At 39.5% G+C, this 17,279-nt stretch overlaps 1 protein-coding gene across 4 annotated transcripts in view; it reads left to right on the top strand.

The window, feature by feature from the left end:
* The window catches only part of LOC142347860 (putative E3 ubiquitin-protein ligase DTX2), a 346,790-nt gene that overhangs the window by 253,852 nt on the left and 75,659 nt on the right, over window positions 1-17,279 (top strand). For all 4 annotated transcript variants that reach the window (XM_075399000.1, XM_075398999.1, XM_075398997.1 and 1 more), the window contains one exon: window positions 13,037-13,254. In XM_075399000.1, coding sequence (XP_075255115.1) covers window positions 13,044-13,254 — 211 coding nt within the window. In that variant the 5' untranslated portion in view covers window positions 13,037-13,043. Of the gene's footprint in view, window positions 1-13,036; window positions 13,255-17,279 lie in introns of those variants that run through there.

Raw genomic sequence — 17,279 nt, 5'->3', positions numbered from 1 at the left:
GATGTTAAGTCCGCCATCCCGGGTTGGCAGCCAATACAATCGACTTGCGGATTGAGACACTGGAGAGCAGAAGAATGACGGTATGACGTGCGTTTGAATGTTCATTTCCGTGTCTGTGAAGATATTCTTTGACTTTGGCGTTGTCCTAGACACGAAATATAATTCTTGTGATGTATATGTAAGCGTTTTGAAGGGAAGGTTTTGCTATTTGCACTAATTGTTCCAACAAATTGGCATATTTCCCAGCTGTGGTTGCTTTAAATGTGTCGCAGGTTTTCTCACTGCCTATTACAGATCTTAGAACGCGGCAACCGTCAACAATTTCAACTACCGACCCCTCAATCAACCTGAGAGCTTTGATCTTTGAAGCGTCTTTTACTACTAATTGACTGACTTATATTTTGACATTCAATTTGATACCAGTTAAATTTTTCAGATTCAACAGCCTTGCTGTTTCAGACCGTCAGGGTATCTTTGTTTTAATGTTTTTGTTCCCCAGAGCTCATCTCATTCTCAGCACTTAGGCTTTCTTCAAAAGTTTTTACTCTAAGTGTTGCCACTGTTCAAGAGTCTCAGCGGAACCGATATATCACAGCCTGGTTCTCAAATTTTACGCCGTCCTGTTTCCTCACAGGGTTCAATTGAATGACAGTCTCGTCGAAACAATTAGTCGCTTGGACGTATTTATAGGACTGTAACTTTATTAATATTGATTGAAGTTAAGCAAAACCTTAGTGATAATCTATGTTCAATCTCGTGCTGAAGTTTGAAAGGCTTCAAAAAGTGTTAGTAATCTTGCCAATTTCTTGTCAAGTAAGCTCAACTAACTTAAACTTGCAAGATCTTAAGATCCAACAAATGTTAGCAAAAAGACTAAAGTTGTTGAAGAATCAAGTTTTAGTCCAATCTGATAGCCAACTGCTCTGTATAACAGTTTCTAAGGGTTCTAAATACAATTAGGCTTCACAATTGAAACAGTTCGTTTAAAGTAAATTATCAGATAATTGTCCTTTATAAAATCATTGTCACTTGTTTCTTACCGGTTAATCAAGAAAGTGATTTAGGTCATTGTTTACATAGTAAATGTCAAATTACTGCTAAATTACTTTTGTTGACACAAGCACGGATGTTTTTTACGCAGCTATAAATACCTCGAATGTACGGTATTTGACTTTTCTTGAACAGCTAAAGTATCATAAAGTAAACAACTTAAGAAACTTAACAATAAATAACAAAACATCAAAAATGCCAATTTTGCGCCATATAAGTGCAAATAGCAACACTTTTTGGTCTGATGAAATAACGTTTGTTGGGTCCATGGGTAGCTTAGAACTTACCCTAGCTGTGTGGTATAACCTCGGGTTCCTCAAATTATCCTTTATTAAAATCGGGGATGTACAAAATTTTGGTACCAACTTGTAGAAATTTTCAGTTTTGACCACTTTTGAGTTTTAACAAAAACTAAGTTTTTCAGTTCCAAAGGCTATTACCTGCTGTCTGATGGCTTGTGCTGCTGATTTGAAGTGGCGCCAAGATCTCCGGAGCTGTTTTCGATCTCGGAAACACCATCGTAGAAAACTTGCGCTAACTTCACGACTGGCCTGCTTACCTCTCTATGTGCTGTTTTGACCCTTGATGATCTCACAAAAATCGTTGGTGCCAGTGAAGATCTCAAAGAATCCTCCCAGTTTGTACTCACCGAGTTTAACAGAGTCATCTACTAAACAAACAAGCTTACCGTCTTTCAGGTTTCGCACATGATCTTTTGACCACTTCGATCTCTGGTTACATTGTGGAAGGTATTCGCAATTCCATCTTTTCAAAATCATGTCGGCATATGCTTGAGCCGTTTTGAATAACTTTCTCGGGCCATGTTTGGGTTCATAGGATGGCAAAAATGGTGCACCTGTGTTTATTTGTCCTAGCATGAAAGCATTGGTGTAAGTGCTGTCAGGTCTTCAGGGTCATCACTTTTTGCTGTCAAGGGTCTTGCGTTGAGTGATTGCTGTACAAGACACATTGTGGAGCTGATTACCTCGTGAGTGAGGCTTTGATTGTCCAAGATTGCAATCATGACTTTCTTGCAACTTTGAGCCAGTCTCCCCCAGATTTCACCAAAGTGTGGAGCTCCCGGTGGGTTGAGTTTCCAAACAATCTTTTTATGTGCTAAGCCACTGTCAATCTTAGTTTTGTCTCACTTGTTCAAGAATGCTTTCAGCACTTTGGTTGCTCCAACAAAATTTGTTCCGTTGTCACTGATGGTGTTGTTCGGGTAGCTACGTCTTGCAATGAACCTCGTCACTGCAGCTAGACATGACTCGGTGTCCAATGATTGTGCCACTTTGATGTGTACTGCTCTGGTTGATAAACAAGTGAGGAGGCAGCACCATCTTTTCAAGGTACGTCGCAGCAATCTAATTTCATATGATCCAAAGTAATCGACTCCAGAATGGGTGAATGGGAACACATCTTCATCAAGTCGTTTTCGGGCTAGGTCAGCCATCGATGGATGAATTGGGTTGGCGTTTCTGTGTCTGCATTTTACACATCACTACTGTATTTTCCGAGATGCATTCCTTTATTCAATGATCCAGCACTCTTGTTGGAGCATGTTTTTTACGTATTCTGTGCCCTCGTGTAGGTTGTCACGATGCACTCTTTCCAACTGAAGATGTACGACTGGATGTTTTGCTGCCAGTAATAGTGGATATTTGGCATTGTTATCGAGATTCGAATGTTTCAGTCGACCTTTCGCTCAAATTTTTCCATCTTCTTCTTTGAAGGGTGACAAATAGGCAATGTTCAATGGTTTTGAGTTTTGACAAAATCTAAGTTTTTCAGTTCCAAAGGCTATTACCTGCTGTCTGATGGCTTGTGCTGCTGATTTGAAGTGGCGCCAAGATCTCCGGAGCTGTTTTCGATCTCGGAAACACCATCGTAGAAAACTTGCGCTAACTTCACGACTGGCCTGCTTACCTCTCTATGTGCTGTTTTGACCCTTGATGATCTCACAAAAATCGTTGTTGCCAGTGAAGATCTCAAAGAATCCTCCCAGTTTGTACTCACCGAGTTTAACAGAGTCATCTACTAAACAAACAAGCTTACCGTCTTTCAAGTTTCGCACATGATCTTTTGACCAATTCGATCTCTGGTTACATTGTGGAAGGTATTCGCAATTCCATCTTTTCAAAATCATGTCGGCATATGCTTGAGCCGTTTTGAATAACTTTCTCGGGCCATGTTTGGGTTCATAGGATGGCAAAAATGGTGCACCTGTGTTTATTTGTCCTAGCATGAAAGCATTGGTGTAAGTGCTGTCAGGTCTTCAGGGTCATCACTCTTTGCTGTCAAGGGTCTTGCGTTGAGTGATTGCTGTACAAGACACATTGTGGAGCTGATTACCTCGTGAGTGAGGCTTTGATTGTCCAAGATTGCAATCATGACTTTCTTGCAACTTTGAGCCAGTCTCCCCCAGATTCCACCAAAGTGTGGAGCTCCCAGTGGGTTGAATTTCCAAATAATCTTTTTATGTGCTAAGCCACTGTCAATCTTAATTTTGTCTCACTTGTTCAAGAATGCTTTCAGCACTTTGGCTGCTCCAACAAAATTTGTTCCGTTGTCACTGATGGTGTTGTTCGGGTAGCTACGTCTTGCAATGAACCTCGTCACTGCAGCTAGACATGACTCGGTGTCCAATGATTGTGCCACTTTGATGTGTACTGCTCTGGTTGATAAACAAGTGAGGAGGCAGCACCATCTTTTCAAGGTACGTCGCAGCAATCTAATTTCATATGATCCAAAGTAATCGACTCCAGAATGGGTGAATGGGAACACATCTTCATCAAGTCGTTTTCGGGCTAGGTCAGCCATCGATGGATGAATTGGGTTGGCGTTTCTGTGTCTGCATTTTACACATCACTACTGTATTTTCCGAGATGCATTCCTTTATTCAATGATCCAGCACTCTTGTTGGAGCATGTTTTTTACGTATTCTGTGCCCTCGTGTAGGTTGTCACGATGCACTCTTTCCAACTGAAGATGTACGACTGGATGTTTTGCTGCCAGTAATAGTGGATATTTGGCATTGTTATCGAGATTCGAATGTTTCAGTCGACCTTTCGCTCAAATTTTTCCATCTTCTTCTTTGAAGGGTGACAAATAGGCAATGTTCAGTGGTTTTGAGATTTCCTTAGACGAAATATTTAGGAAGCTTTCGTTTTGATCAAATCGAAAAAAAGAAAACGAAATAGTTAGTCTAATAGTTGGTCTAGTGTGGTTTCTGTGGCTAGAGTACTGGTAGCTTGCTCAGCTCCAGCATCGTCCTCTTATCACCACAGCGTTGGCCGCTTTTCTTCATCTGTCTGGAGCAATGCGGCCCGTTCAACCACCCGGAGTTCTTGAAGTCTTCGATTGACATCCCTCTTGTGCCAATATCTGCAGGGTTTTCAACTCCTTTGACATCTCTCCATTGATCCATGGAAGAGTCTCCATGCATCCCTTGATCCATCATTTCCGCTGCCCTGTTGGCAACAAACACTTACTGTTTCTTGTGAGCTGACTTTAACCACTGTAAGACCGTTGATGATTCGGTTCAACTTCAAATTTTGTCAATTCTGACATCATGTTCTCTCAATATCTGCGTCCGGTGACGAATTCCGCATGCTGCCGCTTGAAGTTCTAACTTCGTTATCGTCGTGTGTCTGAAAGGTGCTACACGACATTTACCTACCACATAAGGGAGCCTTAACGTTGCTTCGTCTCGCAGATATGCCACGCTGCAAATTGCTTCTTCTGACGCGTCTGTGAAAATGTGAAGTCTGAGGTTTGAACACCCATTTTCGAAATAAAGTCGATTTACTGACATTGTCCTTATTTCTCTCAACTCAGAGTACCAGTCACTGAATAGTTTTGAATGTTCGACAACTGTTTCGCCCAAGGTTGTCCCATTGCTGCCCAAATGCTTTCGAGTAGAAACCGCATTTTTTTCGTGAAAGGTGAACTTATCCCAAGAGGTTCGGAAACTGTTGAGACAAAGGATAGGACAATTCTCTGAGTTGATTTTGCTGAAACTTCTTGTTCAGTTCCACGACAGACTATGAGATTATCCGTGTCTACATTCCAATTCAGTTCAGCTTCAATAATTTGAGTTACTCACAACTCCGTATATCGTGCTGTTCATCTTTGAAAGGGCATTCTGAAATCTTTGGTTTGGTAGGATCATCAGCGTTAAATGAAAAAGTACTTGTTTTTGGTTTCTTGCGATTTCGAAACTTGGATTTTGTTGGGGCTAACAAGTCTTTATGTATGAAAGCAGTTAATTCCTACCAGTTTTTGAAAACGATCAAGTTTGCTGATAGTAAGCCATGATATTGTAGGCGACGTAGCCAGTGCTCTTTAAGTTGAGGGGAAAATTTTTAGATTGCTGAACTCAGAACTCCCTCCGATTCCAGAACATGCCGAAACCCAAGTTGAGTCAAAACGTTAACTGTATTTGTGACTACGTTAGCAAAACGAGCAATGCCATTTGAGTCGTCGTGTCTGACTGGAGCAAGTGTGTGTATCTTCTTGAGTTGAGATTCAACTATGACTCTGGGTCTGCTAAAAATCTTGCAGAGAAAGTCCCAGGCTATATAATATGCCTGTGAGATGAAAGCTAATCCAGAAATTGCAGCCATCGCCTGCTCGCTGATGCTTATTTTCAGACACTGCATCTTCTGAGTATCGTTCAGCCGGTTTTGATGCACAATGACATCCAAAAGCTCTGCCCACTCGTGTCACCTCCAAAGGGTGAGAACTCCGTGAGCATGAGTTTTATTAACCTTCTTGGATCACCAATCGGTTGGTAATTCATTTGTGGGGTAGTTTGGCTCGCTGTTGTTTGGTTTTGGCATTCTATCGATCTATTGCGAGAGTTGTGCTAGGTACTTTGACTTCGCTGTCTGTTTGGAAACATTGACGGTTTTTGTTGCTGGAACGTCGTCTGGGGCAAAAAAGTCTGTGGTTCTGTTACCCCAATTGATTTAGGAATTTTTGGTTTCTTGAGAATGCTTGAATCTTGCAGTTGCGTTGAGCAAAGTCCTGTACCCAGTTGAAACAGCGGGGATGTTTCAAGGTAGACACTGAAACGTTTGTCAACTCTGTCTTGTGTGACATTCTTAGGAGTGTCGATCACCACATTAGGAGAGAGTGGCCGACTAGGGCCAGACTGTTTGGCTACCTAATTTGCCCAGCCTGCAGGTCTTTGAAGCTTGCGTCTTAATGCAACATTTTCTAAGTCAGCTGCATGCGAACCAGATGCTCGTGAAGTTCCTTTTGTTAGTTCAATTTCCATGCGCCTTTGTTCTTTGTCGGCTTCAGCTTATTTCCTTTTGTTTTTGAGCTCTCGCTCTTTCTGTCGCAAAAGTAATTCGTCCTCTTGTTGTTGCCGAAATAGTTGTATTCCCCACGCTCCTAGTCTAACTCCAATTGCCGCTCTCGCAGTTGTTGCTCAGATTGTTTTTTAACTCTTAGTCTTTGGAGATCCGCCGCTTTCTTGATGATCGCGAGTTGGTGATACTGGGTTCTTTTCTGCTTCCATGAGTATCAGAATGCCTGGAAGAGACCTCGACGTTCGCTTCAGCGTTATCTATTTACCCATTTCCTTTATCAACTACAGTCACGTTTGGTTCCCTATCAACAGTCAAAGTGGATGACACTATAGATGTTTGATTGCCACAGTCCTTACAGTGCCTGTACAGCTTGAACAGGTCCCAATAGTGACTCCTAATGTCGCTGATATCCTCAAGCTCTCGGGAGCAATTTCTTTCATCATTCGCATTGATTCCGCGTAGATCTCATCTGGTTTTTCTTCTATCCGTTCCACCTGATCACACATTGTCTGTTCTTCATAATCAATTGAGTTTTCTTTTTTCAACTTCTTTTCCAAATTCGATAATTCACTCAAAATTGGGCAAGCAGCTTTAACTGACTTGTAATATCGATACCCTTGGTGTCATTGTCAAAAGCTTCTAATTATTTTGGTTTTAAAAGTAACTTCAGCTGCTTTCTGTTGTCTTCTAAACTGTCGTGCGTATTGAAGAAGCATCGATAGGGACTTTCAGCTGCCATTGTTTTCTTTTGTGTCAGATAGCCTTCTAGTTCGGTGAGGTGTCTGGAGAACAATTTGAGTAGGTCAGCTTGCTCTTTCTCTAACGTATTCAGTTGATCACTCGTCTTCCAATCAACTGTTTTCCAGTGTCTACTGGGGCTTTTGCTTGCCATCGTAGAAATTTCGTTCTGGTCCACCAAATTGAATCGAAGATTTGTACTGTTCTTGTTGTTGTTCTAAAAGGTTATTGTTTACATAGTAAATGTCAAATAACTGCAATATTTACTTTCGTTGACACAAGCACGGAGGGTTCTTACGCAGCTCTAAATACCTCGAATGTACGGTATTTGACCTTTCATGATCACCTAAAGTACCATAAAATAAACGACTTAAGAAATTTGGACAATAAATAACAATATATCAAAAATACCAATTTTGCACCATATTATTATTATTATTATTATTATTATTATTATTATTATTATTATTATTATTATAATTATTATTATTATTATTATTATTATTATGACTTCGTGGATATGCCACTGGGGAATCACACCCCGCGTTTACAATCTAGGGTTGGCACGACAGCTTGTACATAAAAAAAAAGTATCCAAGTACAGGGATTGTTTTCAGTCCAATGCCTATTCAAAAAACTCCACATGTATTCAATAAATTTGTTCTTCAGATTCTTCGGGTTAAAGAAATCAAGAGCTCTTTGCACGACGTTTATTCTGAATTCAGTCCTATACCAGAATTTTTGCCTCTGCATTTCATATCTAGGGTCTGGAAGCACAACCCGTCTCCTTCTACCGCTGTTGGCGATGTTGAACTCTTTCGAAAAATAAGTTTGATTTGACCAAAGCATCCTTGTAGTCTATATTTTCGCAAATCCACTTCAGAACCTTTTTATTGAATTTTTCAATGATTTCGAAATTCGTTTTTCTTATTTCCCAGCATTCGATATTGATATCATTGAGCGGTATAGTTCGGCTTTACTCTTGGTGCAAATGATCGGGGACTTACTTCTTCTCAACCGAAAGAATTATTTTCTGGCCATTCCAACTCTTACTTCACCATGCTCGTTCCAGTTTAGTGATTCATCTATGAACAGGCAAACGTCATGAACAAGGCTTTTGTGGTTTAAATTTCTTGCATGCATAAAAAAACAAAAATTTTCTAGGGTGTTCTTATTTCTACCGTACTGAAATTTGCTTATGGAAATTTTTTTCAAATTAAATAGTAGATGGTTTTGCACACTCCAGTTGTGAAGAGCTTGTAGGTTGGTTTGAAGTTTTTCTAAGGATTCTTGTTCAGGTCTCCCATTGAATAGCAGTTTTAAATCATCAGCAAATAGTAAGGCTAACGATGAGAAAACAGCATTGTAGAGATCGTTTATTTATACCAGGAAGAATAATGGTCCCAATACCGATCCCTGTGGTACTCCAGATGTTACAGCTCGCTCATTTGATAACTGGTCACCTATTCGCACTTTCTGTCTTCTTCCTAATAAATAGTCTTATATCAGTTCGAATGAAGCCTTGGAGATGGGAATTTGGAGTAACTTTTTCATCATGATACAATGTTTTATTTTGTCAAACGCTTTGGAGAAATCAAATAAAATAAATAAATTAACAGAGTCTCTCGAGTTCAAGTGTGAGTAAATATGAGATAAACTGTATAGTAATTGTAGTACAACAGAACGTCTTGGCCTAAACCCAAATTGGAAATTGCTTATACGATCATGAAACGCAGTGTAAAGTGGTGCAAAGATAAATTTTTCAAATGATTTCGCGACAATTTTTAATAGAGTAACTGGCCTATAGTTCGAAACTTCTCTTTTGTCACGATTTTTGTATATCGGACTGACAACACCAGTCTTCCAAGCAGATGGCAATTTGCCTAATCGCTTGATATTACAGAACAAACTTTTAAGGGACGTAGCTATTGATCCCCGCATCTTTTAAACAATATTGGTGGTGTCGAATATTGACCTCTGCTCTTCGAGATGTTAAGTGACTTCAGCTCTGTTTTGATTAAATCTTCGGTAATTGAGATGTCATTTTCCCCAAAATTATGTTGTTCGCTTGGTTCGAAGTATTCATAACCGTCATCAGTCACTACCGCATCAAAGTAATTAATGAAAAGGTTTGCTTTCTCGAGGTCTGTGGTAGCTTCCTTTCTCAAGTTTTCAGATTTTATTACTGGTGGTAGACTATGCTTTTTCAGGCTTTTCAAATAACGGTATGTTCGTCCATTGTGTCTGCTGGCAAAAAACTTCTGTTCGTGATCGACTCTATCGTTTATTTGCAATTGAGCACATTTCTCAGTGAGCTTTTTCAGTTTTTCAGACGTACAGAGTCCCCTTTTCAATAGTTTTCTTCGCTCAGTTTTAATCTTGTTCACGTGATGGGATGTGTGTGCTGATATCCATGGAGGCGGTAGTTGTCTATTTTTTGTTCGAAAAGGAATGTGTATTTCGATCAGTATAAGTATCCATTCATACCAGAGATTCGTGTTAACTTCCAAATTGCTATAGCAGTAAAGCTTGAATGGGTTGGCAATAATAGCCTCATTTAACGCATCAAAATCACAATTGCAGGAGCTAAAGTATCTCGTTAATGAATTTTCTGAAACTTTACTATTAATGGACACATTAATCGTGAGGGAAAATGGTCTGAAAACCGAGAAAGATTTCCGCACAAACTTGTATCATTGACGATTGGATCTTCATTGCACAACACAAGATCAAGACAGCTTTTTTCTTTGTTGTATTGAAATTGATGTATAGTTTTAAAATCATATAGAACAAACAGAAGCGAAGCAAACTGATTTTCATATTCGTTTGCAGAATCATATGTACTCCAGTTAGTGTGAGGCATATTGAAGTCACCGGATAAGAGGAGACGCTTGGAGCACGTTTCCTCAAGGAAGCGGAAAAACTTTTGTAAATCCTCAACAGATATCCGGTATTTGTTTCCCGCCAGAGGGTTGTAGAGAGCTGCGATGTAAAAAGGTTCTAGGCCAATTAACTTCGTAACTCGAAGTGAAGATTGAACTGATAAGGTTAATTCAGCCATTTTAATTTCCTCGGATTTGATTGTTTTCTTCACAACTATCAGCACACCACTGTGACAAGAGGCATCTGATTCAGTTGGTATATCGCCTTGTATAATATCATAACCGGGAAGGAACAGTTTCTGACTTTTTATTTCAGTAGTGAGCCATGTCTCAGCTAAAAGTAAAACGTCGAAATCAAGTCTGTATACATAGTCAGAAAATTTAATTCTTCTGTTCAAGTAGATCAAGCTTCTTACATTGCATAGTAAGATATTGATAGATTTTAGTCAGAAGTCAGATGCAGCAGCGTTTGAAACCGTTTTTCTGCGGCGTTGTTGAACCTGTAGCTGACCTGCAGTTCCCCTAATTGTTTGTGTATCAGTAATTTGTTGAGTCGTGTCCATCCTTCTTATAGCTTCCTCAATCATTGAATTTATTTTTTCGCGGGTCTGTCTTGAGTAGTCATGAGAAACACTGATCAGTTGGAGTGTCGAATCTGCTTCCTTAAAATTTTGCAATGATCTAAAGATGTTTTTTTTGTTCCCTTTTCTCTTTAAGGACAATTTTTAGCGGTCTCGGTTTTGGTGAGCCTTCATTGCTAATTTTCCCAATTCGTATAAATTTTTCTATTTGGTTTTCATCTAGATCGATCCTTAAGACCTCTTCGCAAAATTGATGAAAGACTTGTAGGTCCTCACTTTCTTTTTCCTTGGGGGTTTCGAAATTGCTTTCTGGAACATTAAATAAAACCAGATTATTCTACCGTTTTTCATTGTCCTCCTTTTCTTGTTCCTGCTGTTGTAGAGTTTCTTTCATTACTTTCTTTATGTTTGGTATGGGAGTCGATACATTGCTTTTTGCCACGATGTCTTGATTTGATTGCATTTTTACATTGCTTTTTTGCCATGATGTCTCTTGGTATCTGCTGCTGTTTTTCAATGAATGAATTGATTTTGTTCTCAAACATTTGTTCAATATGCAACATTCTTTCATCAATGAATGTCTGAACTGTGCTTTCAAGCATATTCTCATTCAGTTGTCGATCATTTAACTGCTTTCTTATGCAGCTTGCTTACTGCCGATTCCATTTATATCATCGGGTCCATCTCTGAGAAGTTTTTTTACCACTCTCTTCGCAGTTTTAACACAATCAAATAAGCCCTGAAGTTTTTTGCAGACATCTAAGGACACTTGTTGCAATGCCGGAACAGTCACCGGCGTGGTACCAGCCACCACATTTAAAACAGGAAACTGATCCATTTTTGCATTCAAGATTACAGGCACCACATGGGTACTTCGTTGATTGAGTTGTGGCTTTATCTCCCATTTTCAAAGAATTCAAGAGTTCAAGAGTACAAGCCCCTTTAAGTTGTAAGAGTACAAGCCCCCAGTTAAGTTTGCGAAGGCACTTGCATTTATAGAATTTCGTAATCTTGTGAGCCCCGTCCTACCAGTTAAGGTTGCGAAGGCACTCAAACAGAATCAAAATCAAACAACACACTCGTGCTTATAACGGAAGATAAACAGATCGAAAAACTGTACTACTTAGAGATCGTCAGAGCCCCTTCCTACCAGTTAAAGTTGCGACGGCAATCCAAAAAAAACAAACAAGACAAACAATCAAAATTCTCGTGTTGAGCTGTTTCTTTCCTCCGTTTCGCTCTCTCTCCCCTTCTTTGATGGCTTGTTTTTCTTTGGCTTGCACGGTTTCGACCTCTTCTTGTCATTCTTGTAAAGGCTTTTCAAGTTCTTTCTGTGCCGCCAAACAGTTGATGCAATCGGGCTTCAAGTTCAGTGGACGGGCGGGTTTGTTTTAGGTCGTCTAAAACTTTGAAATCTTTACTCTTGCGATGGGATAGAATGTTTGATTTAACGTCTAATATGTTAATTTTGCTCTCCAACAATTTGCGAAAAATGTCAGAAGCTCCTTCACGTCTACAATACACAACGGCTTCGATTCGATGACTGAATTCACGCAGTATTTCAAGTAACTTTTCAACACTTATGGCCCTGTAGTTGTTGCTTTTATGTTTGTTTATCGAATTACTGATAACGTCGTGCCAACTTATAACTTTGTGTTTTCTGGCAGGCATACCCTGTCCTCTCTGTAGAGTTTGTAACACCTTCAATGGGTCGTTAGCGTTCTCGTTGAAGCTGAGCCCTCCAAGACTGTAACTTCTGCCAACTAATTCCTTTCTGAATTTGTAGGGTATCCTTTTGATTGTAGCATTCAGCGAGCTTGCACCAATTATGTAAACCATAAATGCCGGCCTCTAAAATCCCTTTCACGAAAAGGTCTCTCAATAATACGGTCTTTTCAAACAAACACTGAAACTATTTAATAAGTTAAGTGCTAATAGACACACGTGTGGGTCTGATGCAATAACGTTCGTTGGGTCCATGAGTAGCTTAGAGGTTACCCTAAGCGTGTGCTATAACCACGGGTTCCTCGGGTTTTCCCTTCCAAAAATCGGGGGGGGGGGGGGGGTGTACAAAATTTCGGTCCCAAAAAACAAAAAATTTTAGGGTTCACCATTTTTGAGTTTTGAGTTTTTTCAGTTTCAAATGTTATTTCTGAACTGTCATTGCCGAACTGTCTTTTTGACAGTAACAGCTACCATTACTTTTGAAATAGAGTTGTGACTGCTAGTTTGAGTGGAAGCTTGAGTACCGATCTTCAATATTGACAGGGTTGTCATTGGAGTAAGGACATCGTAGCATTTTTAATGCAAATTTTGTAATCTACTCTTTAAAAGTTTTCCTGGAGGTTCAGATTATAGCCCCCAACCCTAGCATAGTATAATCCATAGCCGCGTCTATTCTAAAGCAACTACAATAGAGAGATTCTATTTTCTTAACTGGGCTATAAAAAGGAGCTAATAATTACAGATTTAGTATGGCAGTTGGTGGTGCTGGTTCTACAAGTGTTTGTTGGGAATGGCGTGACGACTATGATTGGCAGGAATATGATCCCATGACTTCTAACTTTATCGAACAGCTATATCAACAACAACGTCCAGACGACGTACAGTTGGGACAAATATCTCGCATTTTGAGGGACTATACGGTGAATGTTTCAACGATGGTGCAAACACGTCTTCTGACCGGTTGGTACCAAAACAATCAAACAATTATGTTGGGGTTAAAATTTAAATTTTCAAAATTGCTCTGGAGCGAAAGTTTAAGTAGTAGTAGTAAAAGACTCAATTCCAAAACAGGAGTGAAGATATCATTTAGTCCAGGCATCAAGAGAAATTAAGAGCGACAATTTTTACAAAAACATATTGCAAAATAAGAACAAGAGATATCATTGTTAAAATGATTAAGTTTTTCAACTAGAAAAATATGTACTTTAGTATGAAATATGCCCAGCGGCATATCGAATTTAATAACATTTAGCTTTAGCAGTTCATTTGCACATCTGGTGGCCCTGACAAAAAAGTTATCTTCAGAGCAAATTTTCTGCGTTTTAGGCACGCTAAACAGTCAATGTCACGCTAAACAGTAAACGAGTCAATGACCTTGTGTTGAAAAAACTATTTTGTATTTCACTCTCAACCTCCGCTTGTTTATTGATCATTTTCCAAAGCAGCACCATATCTGACTGAATCTTCTTGTAGCAAACTGGTAAGAAAGAAAATCTCTGAAGTGCAGAAACGTAATCGGGATCAGAAATAATCCATCTGAAAACTTTTGATAGAAATTTCCCCAGCTTGCGCATATAGGTTACGGAAAGCTGCCATACAGAACAACTGTGAAGAAGGACGGAGAGGACGAGACTTTGATACAATAAAAATTTCCTCCTTGCTGAGATCGTGGAGATCATGAAAAGTTTCCGCTGGCACTTTTCGCTTTATGAAATAGAAAATCTTTTTGCCTTTAGCTAATTTTGTATCAATGTGACGCTGCCAGCTCAAATTACTCGATATGGTGAAGCCAAGGTCTTCAATATAGTCAGGTCTTCAATATAATCCAGTGCTGTCTCACCAAGTTTTAATACTTGCGAACGGTGAAAATTGAAAGGTAAAATTTTACATTTAGCGGATTAAAGCTCAAGCTATTTAAAACTGACCACTGCTGTAAGGCGTTAAGGTCTCGTTGTATAAGTTGTGACTCGCAGCATGTGAAAATTTTCAAATCATCAGCGTACAGAAAATACGATCCATGTGAGATTTGGCATATCATTGATAAATAACAGAAAAAGAAGTGGTCCAAGGACACTGCCTTGTGGTACACCAGATGTCAGATTCCAGAAGGGAGAGAAAGTGTCATTCATTTTGACGCACTGTAAGGGATCAGGAAGATAAGACTCAAAAAGCACCATAAAACCAGGACAGAAGCCAAGAACTTGAAGTTTAGACAGCAATAAGTGATGAGGAACAGTGTCAAAGGCCTCCCTGATGACAAAATAAACTGAAAGTGCAGGAGAGCTATTGTCTTGAGATTTATAACCAAAATCTAAGTAATCAATCATTTGAGTTAAAGTGCTCCTTATTTTCATGAAGCCGTGTTGCTGTTTGCAAATTAAAAACTTCACCTTTAGATAAATAAAATCAAACAAAATACGTTCGAATACCAACGAAAGAGTACATAAAATACTTATTGGACGATAGTTTTCAACCAAGTTCAGTGGTCCCGTTTCATGTAAGGGCGTAATATACGATATCTTCCATAAAGAAGGCCAGGTGCAATTTTTGGTAACCCAGTAAAAGAGTTGTTGAACTGCTAGAGATAACAAAGTCGCACACTCACTAAGAACGAATGAAGGAATATTATCAGCACCCATAGAGCTCGAATCTTCACAGCGCAATAATAAGGTTCTTATCTCTGTTTCTGAAAACGTTGTCTATACAAAACTCTGGCAAAAATTCATAAGATGCTGGCCCATTTAATTTTGGGAGAAAAAACGGAACCAAAGAAATTATTAAAACCATTTGCGATCTCAGAGCTAGAGGACAGACACTCCGCTATAAGACATAACAGAAGGTAAAGACTTACTGAAGCCAAGTGTTCTGAGCAGCCTAAAACAGTGAGAAGAACATGAAAGGTTGAATTTTTCAATGAAAATTTGCTTGTCCAATTCAATCGACTCGTTCAGAGATTTATTAAGTTCTTTGTTTTAGTGAGAGCAAAAGTGTCCAGTTTTTTGTAAGCTTACGACAGTTAGTCTCTTTCTGATTCAGGAGATGCATTGCATGCGAGGAGAAAAATATTGTCGCATTACGTCGCTCAGCTCTTTTTATTTTAACACATTGACTAAAACTTTCTTGCAGATAAAAATACCAGTGCTCATTATATTCCAAACTCTTCATATCGTTAAAACTTAGAAATTTGAACAATTCAGAAAGATAAAAGTTGAAAGCTTGCGCATTGAATGACGAGCGTGAAAAACCTGATTTGAATTTAGCATCAATGAGATCGAGGTTACAAGAAAAGAAGATCGGGTAATGATTGGAAAAAAGTTTGGTTCCAATTGATACAGGTAATTGATCCACATTAGACAAGATAAGATCCAACGTGTTGTGACTTTTGTGAGTGGGACCGCTAACAAATTGATTCAAATTAAGTTTGTCAAGTAAATCTAAAAACTTCCTGAGAGTTAATCGATGTAAGTGTTTCCCAATTGATACCGGGAAGATTAAAATCACAGAGCACATAAGTATTAACTGTTGTCGTAGGCGAATAGTTGCTGACTAAACGTTTGATTTTCGCTAGGTATTCAATTAGGCAATCAGTGAGCAATTCGATGCTGAAGTGAAATGGAGATCCGACTGGGGGTTTGTATATCAATGTGAAAAACGACGGTATGCTATCTAGAAGACCACACGCAACAGACAGGATATTGTGGTAATTTAACATCCATTAATTTTGTGTTTGGATGCAATTAGAAGCAGCAATGAGAACACCTCCGTTTTCCCATTTGCTGCGATCGGAACGTGCCACAACGTTGAAATGAGATCCGAGTAATACTTTGAATCAAAAATGATTTCAGAGAGCCATGTTTCAGTTATAAATATGAAGGAAATTGATGCTGATGTCACCATTCTAACCAATTCTTGACATTAAGACAAGCTGCAAATTGACTGCCAATTGAGAAGCAAGCTGTTGGCTAGTGTTGTTCAATTACTGCTCATTTCGACTTCACGCCCTTGATAATATAGTTTCAAGTTCTTTATCCGGAAGTCTTCATTTTTCCTTCCTGGTGAGTCATATGGAAGCGTTTCCCGAGGACATCTTTCTCCTTCTGTCTTTCACTGGATTTCAGAAAGTTGGCTAGTGTGAGTCAATTACTGCTCATTTCGATTTCACGCCCTTGATAATAGTATCAAATTTTTTATCCGAAAGTCTTTTTTTCCTTCCTGATGAATCATATGGAAGCGTTCCCCGAGGACATCTTTCTCCTTCTGTCTTTCACTGGATGTCAGTTGTGATAAACTTATTGAAAGGAAATATTTTATAGGTTTATCAGAGTTTTTCAGTTTGCGCTAAGTTTCTAAGCCCTTCATTGCGGCCCACTATCCCACACTGTGACAATCTATCTCTCTGTGACAACCTATTTGTGAAACTAGCAGCCTTTACCACCTCTATTGTTCTACTATCATGACGAAACGGACTTGTATTTGCTGCAAACAACTGATCCACCACAATTCACACAGCGTACAATGCAGTCTATGCCATGAATGGTCCCACCTTAGATGCACGCAGCGAAGCAAAGACATCAAAGAAAAGACGACCTCTTGGACCTGCAATAGCTGCTGTTTTTGGCCCGCGACTCCCCGAGTTAGCGTAGTTAGTCTCCGTGAAGGTTCTCAGAACCTTTTGGCAGACTCTAACAGTCAGAGGGACCGGGAACCAGAATCTGACATAGCGGCGGGCCAATGCCCAAATTTTTTCAAACGACCAACTACCCTACACAAAACGACACAGAAACATCCCTCACAACGACAGACAAAGCCCCAAGATCTGTAAATACTTCCCACCCTTAACTCGTGACAAGCTCTCCAATATCTATCTCTAAGTTGTCCACAGGAAACCGAAGTTCATCAGACTCAATAAGTGCAAAAGCAGCAACGACCTTGCAGAATCGCTTGAAGCTCTGCGACCATTAGCCGACAACACGTCTCACACCAGT

The sequence above is a fragment of the Convolutriloba macropyga genome, chromosome 10, assembly GCF_964194025.1.
Source record: "Convolutriloba macropyga chromosome 10, txConMacr16.3, whole genome shotgun sequence".
In the NCBI taxonomy this organism is placed as follows: domain Eukaryota; kingdom Metazoa; phylum Xenacoelomorpha; order Acoela; family Convolutidae; genus Convolutriloba; species Convolutriloba macropyga.
The sequence above is the reverse complement of the archived record's forward strand: the minus strand, read 5'-3'. Positions and strand labels throughout refer to the sequence as shown.